Below are 13,571 nucleotides of genomic sequence, written 5' to 3'. Positions count from 1 at the left end.
TTACCCAATGTTCACGCTGCATAATTACACGGTGTCCTGGGTTTTTGTATGTTTGGGGTATGTCAAAAGTGCCAATGACAACAATAAAAAACATCTTGCATGTTGTCTTTATAAAAAAAATGTATTTTGAGGGCTTCCCTGGTGGCGCAGTGGTTGAGAGTCCGCCTGCCGATGCGGGGGACACGGGGTCGTGCCCCAGTCCGGGAGGATCCCACCTGCCGCGGAGCAGCTGGGCGCGTGAGCCATGGCCGCTGAGCCTGCGCGTCCGGAGCCTGTGCTCCGCAGCGGGAGAGGCCACAACAGTGAGAGGCCCGCGTACCACAAAAAAAAAAAAAAAAAAAAAAAAAAGTATTTTGAGAGCTGGAGGAGTAGAGGAAGGAAGGAAGGCAAATTACAGGAGGGAAGAGATGTTAATGAGAAGGAGAAGGGTATTTAATGTTTAATAAATATTGAACTGTTTTGGAGATAAAGTCTGTTTTGATAGTTGGAGTAGAATATATTTTGGATTTGGGGTAGACTCCCAGTTCTTATCCTGTGTGAAGGTTGGAGAAGTTCACATTTCTGTACAAGTTCCTCCAGAGTCCAGTTCTGCTTTTTTATTTTAGGGCTACCTCATGGCTTTAATGTAGGTAATCGGCAAGGGGAGTAATGCTTATTCAGTGTAGCTTATTAAGCTACATTTGTACATATGTTAATCATTTTAGTGTTCCAAGCAACCTTCTGAGATAGGTTTTATCCACTGTTTTTTTTCAAATGAAAAAACTAAGAAAAACAAAATAACTTGTTCAGTGTCACTCTTAGGAGCATCTGACACCAAAACCGATTAAGTGACAAGGTGTTCTCCCATTTTAGCAGTTTGTTGGCTCTGGTGTTCCAGCCAATAGGATAACCCAGATAATTTAATATTTTTTTAAAAAGTAGATTTGTGCAGTTTTGCATTTCCTCAGCAGGATGAATGGTAGAGAAATTTGGTCCAGGAATGTGGAAAGTACCAAGTGGCCTGGAAGGTAACATTCATGTATGTTATCCAGGTGGCTAAACATCATTAGGCTGTTAATAGCTACGCCTCAATCGCTTCTTCAAATTGTCATCGGCTCAATAACCACCCAAAAGACTTAGGGTGGGTGTTTCCTCTCCAATGTGGAGAAATAGCATGGAGGACAAGTCAGCCCAGGCGGGCCAATATTTCCTCTCTGCAGTACTGCCCCCAAGGTTAGTAGTTTATATCCACCCAGAAAGTCTTACTTAAACCCTCATTACATGGGGATGCTAGATAAAGGGGAAGCGGGAGCAGACTCTGGCTCTGAGTGAAGTCGTTACAGTCTAGTGAGACCTTCAAGACACCTCACTTACTTCCCTTCCTGTGAATGTTGACACTGTTTGACTTCCACAGATGAGGCGCTATGAAAATGGACTGCAGCGTGTTCAGTCTGATACCCCCTACCCTGCACCAGTAATCCCATATTTGTCATGCTGAAATTAGGCATCTTCAAATCACAGCATCTGGCCAAAAGGGAGATAATCTCGGGGTGTTGGTGATATGTACACTCATAGGAAACAGGAAGAGAAAGGCCTGTTAACTCATGACCCAGAAAGGAGTTTTAGTAACTCTGGTTAGCTGGCGCTTCTAAGGGTAACCTTCTACTCCTAATGGTATTGTTTGCTTCTCTTGCAGAGGGTCTTCCCTCTCCCCTCATCTTTATTGTAAATGCCTTTTTTTTTTTTTAAGATTAAATTTTATTCATTTTTGGCTGCGTTGGGTCTTCGTTGCTGTGCTCAGGCTTTCTCTGGTTGTGGCTAGAGGGGGCTACTCTTAGTTGCGGTGCGTGGGCTCTAGGCACGCAGGCTCAGTAGTTGTGGTGCACAGGCTTAGTTGCTCCGCGGCATGTGGGATCTTCCTGGACTAGGGATCGAACCCGTGTCTCCTGCATTGGCAGGCAGATTCTTATCTGCTGCGCCACCAGGGAAGTCCCAATTTTTTATTTTGAATCCAAGAGGAACCATGACTTCTGTTTGGAGCAAAGCTTAAGAAATAGAAAAGAAAGAAGCTATATCTTAATAAAGGGCTATAGAATAAAAATTTGGAATTCAGAGATTTGGCATTCAGTTTGGCTAGTAAAGTCCTGAGAGAAAAAGTTTTACTTTCTATTTCTACCTTACTTTTTCTTTTCTTTTCTCTTCTTTTTAAAAACCTTTTATTATAGAGAATTTTAAAATTTACAGAAGGAAAGAAAATAGTTAAAGAGATCTGATGTACCCATCAATCACCTTAAACAATTATCAACTCTTGGTTAATCTTATTTCATGTATACATCCACCCATGCCTTCCATTCCTAGATTATTTTAAAGTGATTTCACACATTGTATCATTTCATATGTAAATATTTCAGCATAAATATATATATATACATTTATACAAATAACCATAATCCCATTATCATATCCATAATATCCTTAATAGTAATTTCTTAATGTCATGAAATACCATTATCACACCCAAAATATTAACAGAAATTACTTAATATTATCAAATATCCTATCACAACTAAAATAAGTTAACAGTACTTACTACTTATTGAATTTTCAGTCACTGTTCAGTATTACTAATTGTTTCTTTCTTTGTTTGGATTTTGCTTGTTTATTTAAGAATCATACATTGAAATCGGTTGTAAGTCTCTTATGTCTCTTTTAACCTATTGGTTCCCCCTCTATCTCTTCTTTTCCATTACAGTTTATTTGTTGAAGGATCATTTGCCCTGAAGAGTTTAGCTCAGTTTGCTTATCTCTAAAATGGTGCATAAAATTCATTATATTTGTGAGCTAGATTCTTGAGAAAGATCTGTAGAGGATTTCATTTGTAAGAAATGTTTAGATCTTTTCTTATGCCATTAAGAAATACCCATCCCCGAATATCTGAAGTAAAATCTTTTTTTTAATGACCTGTAAAGTTCATTTTCCTCAGCTGAAGACTTTAGAGCTAGGCAGATTCTTAGAAATAATATAATCCAGTGTTTTGCAAAGTTGAAAAACTGCAATCTGTGGTAAGATATCCACTGGAGATCTACTAGTGGGTCTCGATCCGCAATTTAAAAAAATACTGTTGTGATACAACTGCTTTATTATGTAGACGAGGAGACAGCTTCAGAAAGGAAAGTGTCGTGCCAAGATGATCCAGAGAATCCACATGGGAATGGGGTCTGGAAGTTTTGACTTGCAGGGGCCAGGGATCAGGTAGCCCAGGATAAGCCGGGTTCTGCACTCAGTAGCAGTGTGGCCTTAAACAAGGTATTTGTCTCTTTCTTAATCTACAAAATAAGGACAATGCTATCACTTGCCTCAAAGCATGAGGATGACTAAATATATAAATATATAATTAAATATATAAGAAGTATATACAGTCCTGAGCACAATGCCTGTCCTGTGTTAATTTTATTATTAATATTAATTTCCTCAAAACAGAAAGGTAACAGTGTAATACTCATACAATAAAGTCCATTGGTTTTTCCCAAGAAAACTACGAGAGAAACAAATCTCAGCTGTTTGGATTGCAGCATCTTGCTTGACTTTGCAACATCTGTTTCCCCTCTAATCCCTTTTTTTCCCCACACCTTAAATGACAGAATACTTATACTTTGCTTGGAGAATTTTGTTATGTGCTGGGATATAAGAAAAAAAATTATCAGGATTAAGAATAAGTTTTACTGTACAGGTATGTTTTGGAAAACTGTAATGTAATTGCATATATTTTTCAATTGGGAAAAAATATGTAGCATTTACATTTTTCTAATTGGAGATCTTCATGGGTGATCCACTCTAAATAAATGATAAAAATGAATATGCTGCAATATAAAAAGTCAAATTGTACAATAAGACTATGAAATTGAATGCAACCATAGGAAATAAGAAGCAGGCTACAGTATGCAGAGGGCATTAAACATCTCCTGGTAGAATAGACCATATTCTTGAAGTCAAATAAGGAGTAAGGGAGGATGTTTGAATTTAGCCTTCTCTTAAGACCCAAGAGAAGAGGGAGATGAATGGAGGCACAGTGGGGCTATTTAAGAGGATAATTTTTCCAGAAAACGTACATATTCTATGTCATGATTCCCTTGTATCTTTTGATATAGATGCCTTGTTGGAGGAACTGGAATACTCCACCCTCCAGGAGAGTGATGAATACTCCAACACAGCTTCTCCTCCCCTGGATCAGCATTCCAGAAAGGAGAGTAACCATGCTGAGACCTCAAGTGCCCCTTCCATTCCGGATGACTCAAGTCCCTTTCCGGTAACTTTTCATTTATTGGAGTACCTTGAATATAGATATTTGAGTGCATTTCTGGAAATTAACTGTATCTTACATAAAATGATGCAAAAGGAAAATCATATATCCAAGAAAGAGAGAAGAATTACTCAATGATAAGTTAAAGGTGGTTGTTTTCAGAAAGAAGAGGAGAATGGAGAAAAATCATCATAAAAGAATAAACCTTTGAGAACTTTTTTTTTTTTCCTGAGGGCCTGGTAACAGGCAGAGTATTTCTTAATTCACTTGGGATATTCTGATATCACCATCTGGGTATCAGAGATGCATGTTGCAGTTTGACTGGACTGGCACTCAGTAAGGCCAGAGGTCACCTGGGCAAGGCCAGGCAGCAGCTCAGCCAGATCTTCTCAGGATTTTTTAGGATAGCCACTTTCCAGCTCTTATTTTCTGCTGAATATATTAAGAAATTCAAGTAGTATATCTAGAGATGACGAAGCTCTAGGGAACCATCACAAACAAACTAAACTTATAAAAGATTATGTATAAAACCCCCCCAGAAATCCAATTTATTAATTTCTGGTTAGAGTTTAAACTATCAAGTAGAACAGATACTAGTATTTGCTGATATATGTATTCCCTTCCTATGGATAAGTCTACATGCATCTACTTTATGATTAGAAGGTTACTTGATGAGAATGGATTAGTGTAAGAGGAATTAAGTAGGTGCTCTTCATAGCTGGTGTTTCTCAACTATGATATTCTGATTCATCCTTGTACACTAAAGGAAATCACTAGTAGCACAGACTTGAAATTTGAGCCTATGGGTAGGTTTCCATTTTAACTGTTCTTCCTTCCAGCTACATACATACAGTTTTAAGGACACACATTTATCTCTCTACTAGGGAGCTATTGTCTTCGTTCTCACCGTGAGATTATAGCCATAGATCCCTAACTGATCCCCTATCCTGACCGCCCCCCTGCAATTTATTCTCCAAAAAGCAGCCAGGATAATCCTGTAAAACTTAAATCAGATCATCTTATTCTTCTACTCAGAACCCCAAGATGAATTCTCATCTCATTTGGAATAAAAGCCACAGTCTTTACACTGACTTTATGGGGTGACCTACGTCTTGGTTCCCTTGGAGGAGCCTGGGTTTATGCTTATTTTCTTGACATCCTGTTACTGACTTTACCTTTTACCCCAGATTTTCCATTTTTTGTGTGTGTGAAATCTTTAAAATTAGTATTTGCATTAAAGTAAACCAGCGTGGATTACTAGACCTCCATTTGGTTCTTCTGGCTTCTCTCACAGTCTCCTGTAGTAGCATATAAAACACACGGGCAGTGAACAGAGTTCTTATTTTATTGTAGCTGGATCTAAAAGACTAATGACCACTTGTCTCTCATTTCCTGATCTTGAGAAGACAAAATCTAACTGACAGCTCCCTTTGAAGGATAATACGCAAGGTGCTGGCCGTTAGTTCAAGCACAGCCGTCAGGGGCAGCTAACTCCTCTGGTCTCAGGTGGTGGCAGGAAAAACCTTGAGGTTTTTTTTTTTCCCCTGATGGCCACTTGGTATAGCACCACTCATGCTGTGCTGTGGTCCATGTGGTGGTCTGTGAGATGCAGGGAGCCTCTTCAGGGTCAGAAAGAAATATGGGAAATTGTGACTTAAGGTCATAGAAGTTGTGTCTAGGAAATAGAGGCTGAGCATTCTTGCCATAGAGTACAGTATAATCTAAATGTTCTTGTTAAATCAGTTTTGTCACTAATTGTATATTAAAGCTATAACTGTTAGTTTTATTATTTGGTAATGCTTTTAAATTTTGCAACAAACCAAACCAAAAACCAAACCAAACCAAAACCAAAACTGCACGTTTAATTGTCTCAAGAAACTTGGCTCAAACCAAAACCAAAACTGCACGTTTAATTGTCTCAAGAAACTTGATGATGGGACTTCCCTGGTGGTACAGTAGTTTAGACTCTGCACTCCCAATGCAGGGGGCCTGGGTTCGACCCCTGGTCAGGGAACTAGATCCCACATGCATGCCGCAACTAAGAGCTCGCGTGCTGCAACTCAGGAGCCCATCTGCCGCAACTAAGACCCAGAGCAACCAAATTAAAAAAATAATAAAATAAAATAAAGTTGACAATGGATGTGTAATCTAAGTATTTGTTAACGTTTACCATCCACTGTGGGGGGAATAGAATTATCACTGTCCATTTGAAAACCACAGACACAACTATGGGGAAGAAGCATCAGGATCTACTTCAAAAATTAATGTCTAATTTAAGAAGAATGGGCCAGCAGATGATAATTCAATATGTGAAGCTGCAGGAGGTATGTTTACATGTCATTGAAAAGCACACCTTTCCATTTGGATTAAATTACTCTTCTAAATTAAATTTGCTCATTTTCAATTCCAAGTTTTCTTGTGCTTGTAAGTAAAGTGAATTAGTGATGATTAATTAATTGATTCCCTTTGCAAGCCATCAAATAATACCAGATTAAAAATAATAATAATAATACCAGATTAAATCAATTAGAGACCTCAATTAGAAAATTTAATTTCAAAATGGTTTAATTTTTACATCCAATTCAAAGAATCAAAGCAAAATATTTAGAAGTTCATTCTTTTGTCTAAAATGAGATTGTTAATGCCATTGTAAATTTAGTTGAAAAGTTCAAGAATGGAGATAAAATGTTGTTTTGGGCGGGTGATAATACTAATACAGATTTTGGTGGAGCAGAGCATAGTGGTAAAATCAATGTTCTTACATACTTAAAAGCCTATGGAGCAGATATGTACTTGGAATTGGTTGTGATATGCACAAAATTCATGACTGCATCCAAATAAGCTTTAGTATCCCACCAATCAAAATAGAAACTGCAATTGTTAAAATTTACAAATTATATATGTATGTATATTTGTACACAATCAGAGTATATATATAGCTCATCTACAAAACTTTTGTGACAGAAGCTCTTGTTGAATGTAAAAATATATTAGTGTGGTTGTATGTATTTTCTCTCTTCATTGCCTGTGAGCCTGAGCCTTTGAAAAACCACTTTGTAAAGCAGCCTAAATTTAGGCCACATTATGTGCAAAATCAGTTGGAAATATTTAATCAAATTATTCAATGAATGTAGCATGAAAAGTCAGCTTTTGAAGTTTTTAACAAGTTGCAATTATGTGAAACAAAGCTTACAGAAAGGAAGAAGCTCACATTTCTCCCTACAAAAGCCTGGGAGGAATTCACCAAATCAAAAGATGAGAGTTCAAATGGTTTAATTACCTAACTTGAAAATCGTGCTTTGGAAACATCTTGACTTTGATGGACCTCCTGATCTTAATTGGATAAATTTATATTCCCACCAGAATGGGATGAAATTGTAAAGGCCTGTGATTTTGCGGTATCTACATTTGATGAAGTGTTAAAAGGCATCACAAATAGAGACAAGTTAAGAGCTCTGTCCTGTAAAAATATTATTGAAGAAAGGTGGGCCGAATGGAGGCAGAAATACAGCACATGTGAAAATATTGGAGCTGAAATAATTACACATTTTAATATAAAAAATAGAATTCAGAGTATCTTCCATTTAGCAGAATCTGCTCTGAACTTATAGGTTCATCAGCATCTGGAAAGAGAGTATTTTCTCAGTTGAAACTATTATGGGCTATGGAGAAGCAGTGTTAACAATTTCAAATATACTAACCATAAAATGAAGCTTTGTAGAGGATTGCAATTTTATAAAAAATATAAAAATAAATAAGATCATATTGAAAAGAAAGACATTTTTCAGAAAAATTTTCACATCACAATGTTAAAGGCAACAATGGCTAAGTAGCCAATTAAGGTATATATAAATATATCTATATCTCAAGAATAATTATTTACTTATGCTATTTTTAAATGTTTCAATAATCAATATGAAAGGTTTAAAATTTTTTGGCTTTCATGTTCATAGCTGTGTGTCATTTAAAAATATTCTAGAAAATTTTATTTTGAATAGAATTAGTTTATTGGTTCACCAATATAATAAAATAAAATTTTTGGTCCATAAATACATATTTAAAAAAATTAATGTAATATTAATTATTTTTTAGTCCCCTCTTTCACTCTCACAGGTGTCCCAGTTTGAATAATGAATTATATGGTCACCCTACTTGCATGACTTGGCCCCTTATACTCTTTGCCCCTATCTCACTGGTTCACTCGCCTCCTATCTGTTCCATAGATGCTGCAGGGTGCTGTCTATCTGGATCATGTTACCCTTGATATCTGCATGCTTCCCTCACCCCCTATAAGCCCTTGTCCAAGTGCCCCTTTCTCAGTGAGTCCTTCCCCAACCAATATATTTATAAATGCCATCCCTCCCCCATTTCTTATCTCCTACCCTTCATTAATTTTTATTATTTTTTATATTAATTTATTATGTTTCTCACCACCATAATGTAAGGCTCAGGAACCATTTCTGTTCCTTTGTTTTGTTTTGTTTGTTGACTCCTGCATCCCCAGCCCTGGCACATGACAGGCACTCAATAAATATTTGTTCGTGAAATAAACTACTGGCCAACTACCCTTTAGAGTCACTCATTATTTCTTCTGGTATGTTAAACTTAACTGTGTTATAGTCTTCCCCTAGACACCATCCTGTCTAGTTAAAGGGGCTTTGCTCTGACTCATTTTGTTTGTTTTATGGTTCTTTTCTAAGTACCATGACTTCTCTATGTCAGTGCTTTTAGGGCAGGGAGGGGGACACCGTATTTGTTCACATGCCAGCTACTGTGCTTAGAATTTGACCTTTCTCTGTGGGATGACTGGTACTCCTCTGCCTTGTGAAAGGAGATTTCAGAGATAGGCTAGTTATCGTCCCCTTTAGAAGCTAAAAACATCTTCTAACTCTGGGTGTAGATAAGTACCAACATTTTTTTTTTATTTAAAGAATTATTTTATTGAGGTATAGTTGATTTACAATGTTGTGTTAATTTCTGCTGTACAGCAAAGTGATTCAGTTATACATATATATACGTATTCTTTTTTGTATTCTTTTCCATTATGGTTTATCACAGTATATATATATATATATATATATATATATATATATATATTTTTTTTTTTTTTTTTTTTTTTTTTTTTGCGGTACACGGGCCTCTCACTGTTGTGGCCTCTCCCGTTGCTCCGGACGCACAGACCTAGCGGCCATGGCTCACGGGCCTAGCTGCTCCACGACATGTGGGATCTTCCCGGACCGGGGCACGAACCCATGTCCCCTGCATCGGCAGGCAGACTCTCAACCACTGCGCCACCAGGGAAGCCCCACAGTATATTTTTTTTAACATCTTTATTGGAGTATAATTGCTTTACAGTGGTGTGTTAGTATCACAGGGTATTGAATATAGTTCTCTGTGCTATACAGTAGGACCTTGTTGTTTATCCAGCATCCAACAGAAATTCATTCTTTCTTCTCTTTCACTTATATGTCTTAGGTGCAGCTCGTGTATACTACCAAAATCCAGGAGCCCCATGTCCACAGGTATTTTTTAAATTAAATATTTAAAAAAATTAAATTTATTAGATAATTGTTATCACCTGTGTTTGGACCATAATTTGCTTTGTAGGTGTTTATTATTAGAATTCCTACTACCCTCCCCCTCTTTCCATGATCTGTGAGCGGAGGTGGATTTCTGCCCAGCTGACCTGGCACTTTCTCAAGGAGCCTGGCTTTTAGATGGGTTGTCCAGGCTGGTGGGCTCTGCTATTTCCTTTACCACCTGAAAAAGTGTAAATAGTCCAAGTCACCACAGACGTTTTGGCCCAGCCATTTCAGATATCATGCTTCAGTTCACAAAAGAGAAAACACCTAAAGAAATTTCAGCAGGATGCCGACAAAATCAGACCTAGGATCAGGGCTGCACTAAAACAGTGTGTCTCCATGGAAGATTAATGAATATATACTTCTTTCCATATTTGCTCAAAATGTATTTAGTGATGGAGGGATTTCCTTTTAATAAAAGTTACATATTGAAACAGATCCACTTACTAAATTATCTCTTCTGGCCAAGGCAGAATTGACAGTCTAAAAAAATTAAAAGGCCACTTTTCCTGTCTCTCTTCAGTTATAGCTTGCAATTTTTTAACAAAAGTGAGACAGCATTCTGGGAAACAAAGGGTTGAAAATGTAGATAGTAAAGGTCCATGCTTGGTGAAGAGTACTACACCACATATTACTTGGTTTCAGAATTGCAACCAATAGTGCACACACGGTGTAAAAATAAGGGAAGGACCTGTGCTATCTTTTGAAGTCTTTTTACAACTCCTCACTTTAAGTCACTTTCTACTTTGATGGGAGTGAAGCCAGTTTACTAATACGTATGCCAGCTTATTCCAGTTCTAGGAAGCTGCCTGGTGGGCCTGTCTCATAGGCCTTCCTGTCTCTCCCCCTTGTAAAAAAATGAAAACAAAGCAAAACAACAACAACAACAAAACAGTACCTGGTACAAAATAGGCTCTCAGTTAATATTGATTTTTTTTTAATTGAGAAAACCAAGACTTTAATGGAAATACTAATAAACACAGGAACGTATACGATGAGAACCAGCCCAACCAACAGCCATTTTCCTGTGTATCTGGCATTGTGATCAGTTGATGGCATGCCAATGGTAACTTATTGACACCCCCTCCTCTGTGGTACAAATCTGTGATCTATTTCCCATCAGACCCCTTTCTCCCTCTTCTCTTGCTCTGCTCTGTACTCCAGGGGAGCTGAACCCTGCAGGTTGGGTTTTCCAGGCTCCAGGGTCTGTAGGCTTTTACTGGTTTCAACCAATGGGAGGCACTGTGGAGAGACTGGAGGGTGAAAGGCAGGGAAATTTAGGGCCTTTGCTCCCCCAATCTCTCTCCACAGTGTCTCTGTCAGCAGTTATATCTACTTTTATGGCTTCAGCTGGAGAAAAACAGGCCTGCTGTGGTTCCAGTTTATGTCTGTTAACCTGGACTCCTGGGCTCTGGTAACTTTGCCTCTTTGCTTTGTCCCTTTGGCCTCATGGCTTCCTGCTGTAGCTAATCTCTGGGTTCCCTCAATTTTTCTGTTTGCTTCTTAGCTCTCCCATCACCTGTGTAATCAAATTTCTGGATTAACTTCCTTCTTCTTACTCCTAGTGTTTGTATTTTCCTGAGTGGACCTTGATCGATGTACTTAACCATTACTGAGTGATACTTATTGTGTAGATCTGAGTGGGAGAGTGATATGAAATCCAGGTGGCCTAGTAAATATGTAATGGACTGATGCAAACCCGAGGCTGGTATAATTCAGAGCCAGCAAGGCTCACGTGTACAGATGAAGCATGAGCCGCAGAAACAAGATTCCTGCATTGTTTCCAGCATTTCCTCTGGCTTGCTTAAATTAACCAAACATTAGTTTCAACTTTAAAAGTACCAATACCTTGAAATACTAGTCATGAATATAACAATATGATAGTATTTAGAAATGTATCTTTTATATGAACAGAAAGAATTTTGGTAAGAATAGGGAGGGAGACTTCATAAAAATATTGCAGAGGAATGAATGGGGAAAAAAATTGAAGCCCCTCACTTGAGAAGTCTGGATTTTTTTAAATGCATCTCTTGTATTTGTATTATTAAAACCTCTGAGTAATGAAGTTGTTGCTGATGGCATGCTAAGCGTGCTAAGTTTGGTGGGTTGTTAGCTAAGCTTCTTGGTTAATGTTGATTGCAAACATTATTCCAGAGTCAGTTACCTATATAACCCAGTGATTCCACTTCTCAGAGCGTACTCTATGGAAATAAATATCAAATATTTATGTAGCAGTGTTGATTATAACAGTGCAAATCAGAAGCAATCTAGGTGTCTAACAATAAGTGATTGATTTAATAAATTATGACACATTATGCATTTGGAAACTATATAGCCTTTATATATCATTTAAAAAGATAATTTAGTGATAGAAAACACAAGCTTCACAGTCTGCAGGCCCAAACTCTGTTATTTGCCATCTGTATTGGGTAGAGCAAAGTTTTTAACTTCTCTAGGCCCCAGTTTTTTCATCTGGGAGTGATAAAACTTACCTTTAAGGTTTTTATGAGGATTTAAAGAGAACATGTGTAAAACCCTTTACAGAGTGCCTGGTGTAGTATACACACTCAATAAATGTTAACTATTACGTTTGCAAAGATAAGAATGTGCATAAGGATATGGAAAAATGTTAACTTTAAAACATGAAAAAAACAGTAATATTCAAATTTTCTAAAATCATACACAATCACAGAAGAGTGTAAAAGTATAAGCCAGTATGGGGAGGGGGAAGGGTAAACTGTGACAAAGCGAGAGAGAGGCATGGACATATATACACTACCAAATGTAAGGTAGATAGCTAGTGGGAAGCAGCCGCATAGCACAGGGAGATCAGCTTGGTGCTTTGTGACCGCCTGGAGGGGTGGGATAGGGAGGGTGGGAGGGAGGGAGACGCAAGCGGGAAGAGATATGGGAACATATGTATATATATAACTGATTCATTTTGTTGTGAAGCTGAAACTAACATACCATTGTAAAGCAATTATACTCCAATAAAGATGTTAAAATGAAATAAATAAATAAATAAAATAAAATAAAAAAGTATAAGCCAGCATGTCTAGAGAATTAACTGCCTCTCAAAAGGAAGATTATGTGTGGTTTAGTTTTTTCTTTGTATTCCTCTGCAGTTTTAAAATGTTCTACATTTAACATATTAATTTTATATTTAAAAATAATTTTAGTAGGACTCACAACAGTGTAACTGTATTAATGTAGTATATGGAAGGTTGTTTATGGAATCGTTATTTATGAATGTGTGCATGTGTGTATAACTAAGATACACGTGAGAATTGTACTGCTGATGCCCCATCTGCCACCCCTACCGCCTCACCTGTTTTCATCATTGTTTCTTTTCTAGTATAGAGGACCTTTGTTTTGAAAATACAACTTCATGTACACAATTATTTTATAAACTCACATATATAAAAAGTCAGAGAGGTATCTTCTGCTTAATATTGCTGTAAACCTAAAACTGCCCTAAAAAATAGTCTTTAAAAAAAGTCAAAGACGGGACTTCCCTGGTGGTCCAGTGATTAGGACTCTGTGCTTTCGCTGCTGGGCCCGCGTTCAATCCCTGGTTGGGGAACTAAGATCCCGCAAGCCACACTGGCACCACCAAAAAAAAAATAGTCAAAGAAATGTGAGATATACAGGGTAAGATGTGAGACCACCTCCAGTAGAGTCTTTCCTCCCACCACCTAATTACCAGCTCC

At 37.6% G+C, this 13,571-nt stretch overlaps 1 protein-coding gene across 6 annotated transcripts in view; it reads left to right on the top strand.

Annotated features, from left to right (window-relative positions):
- LPXN (leupaxin) overlaps positions 1-13,571 on the top strand; it is a 43,037-nt gene that overhangs the window by 5,293 nt on the left and 24,173 nt on the right. For 3 of the 6 annotated variants that reach the window (XM_060018948.1, XM_060018949.1, XM_060018951.1), the window contains 2 exons: positions 4,128-4,285; positions 9,755-9,801. In XM_060018948.1, the coding sequence (XP_059874931.1) occupies positions 4,128-4,285; positions 9,755-9,801 (205 nt within the window). The remainder of the gene's footprint in view (positions 1-4,127; positions 4,286-9,754; positions 9,802-13,571) is intronic. The other 3 variants (XM_060018953.1, XM_060018952.1, XM_060018954.1) reach the window with 1 other exon arrangement.

This window comes from Delphinus delphis, chromosome 8 (assembly GCF_949987515.2).
Source record: "Delphinus delphis chromosome 8, mDelDel1.2, whole genome shotgun sequence".
Classification (NCBI taxonomy): Eukaryota; Metazoa; Chordata; class Mammalia; order Artiodactyla; family Delphinidae; genus Delphinus; species Delphinus delphis.
The sequence above is the reverse complement of the archived record's forward strand: the minus strand, read 5'-3'. Positions and strand labels throughout refer to the sequence as shown.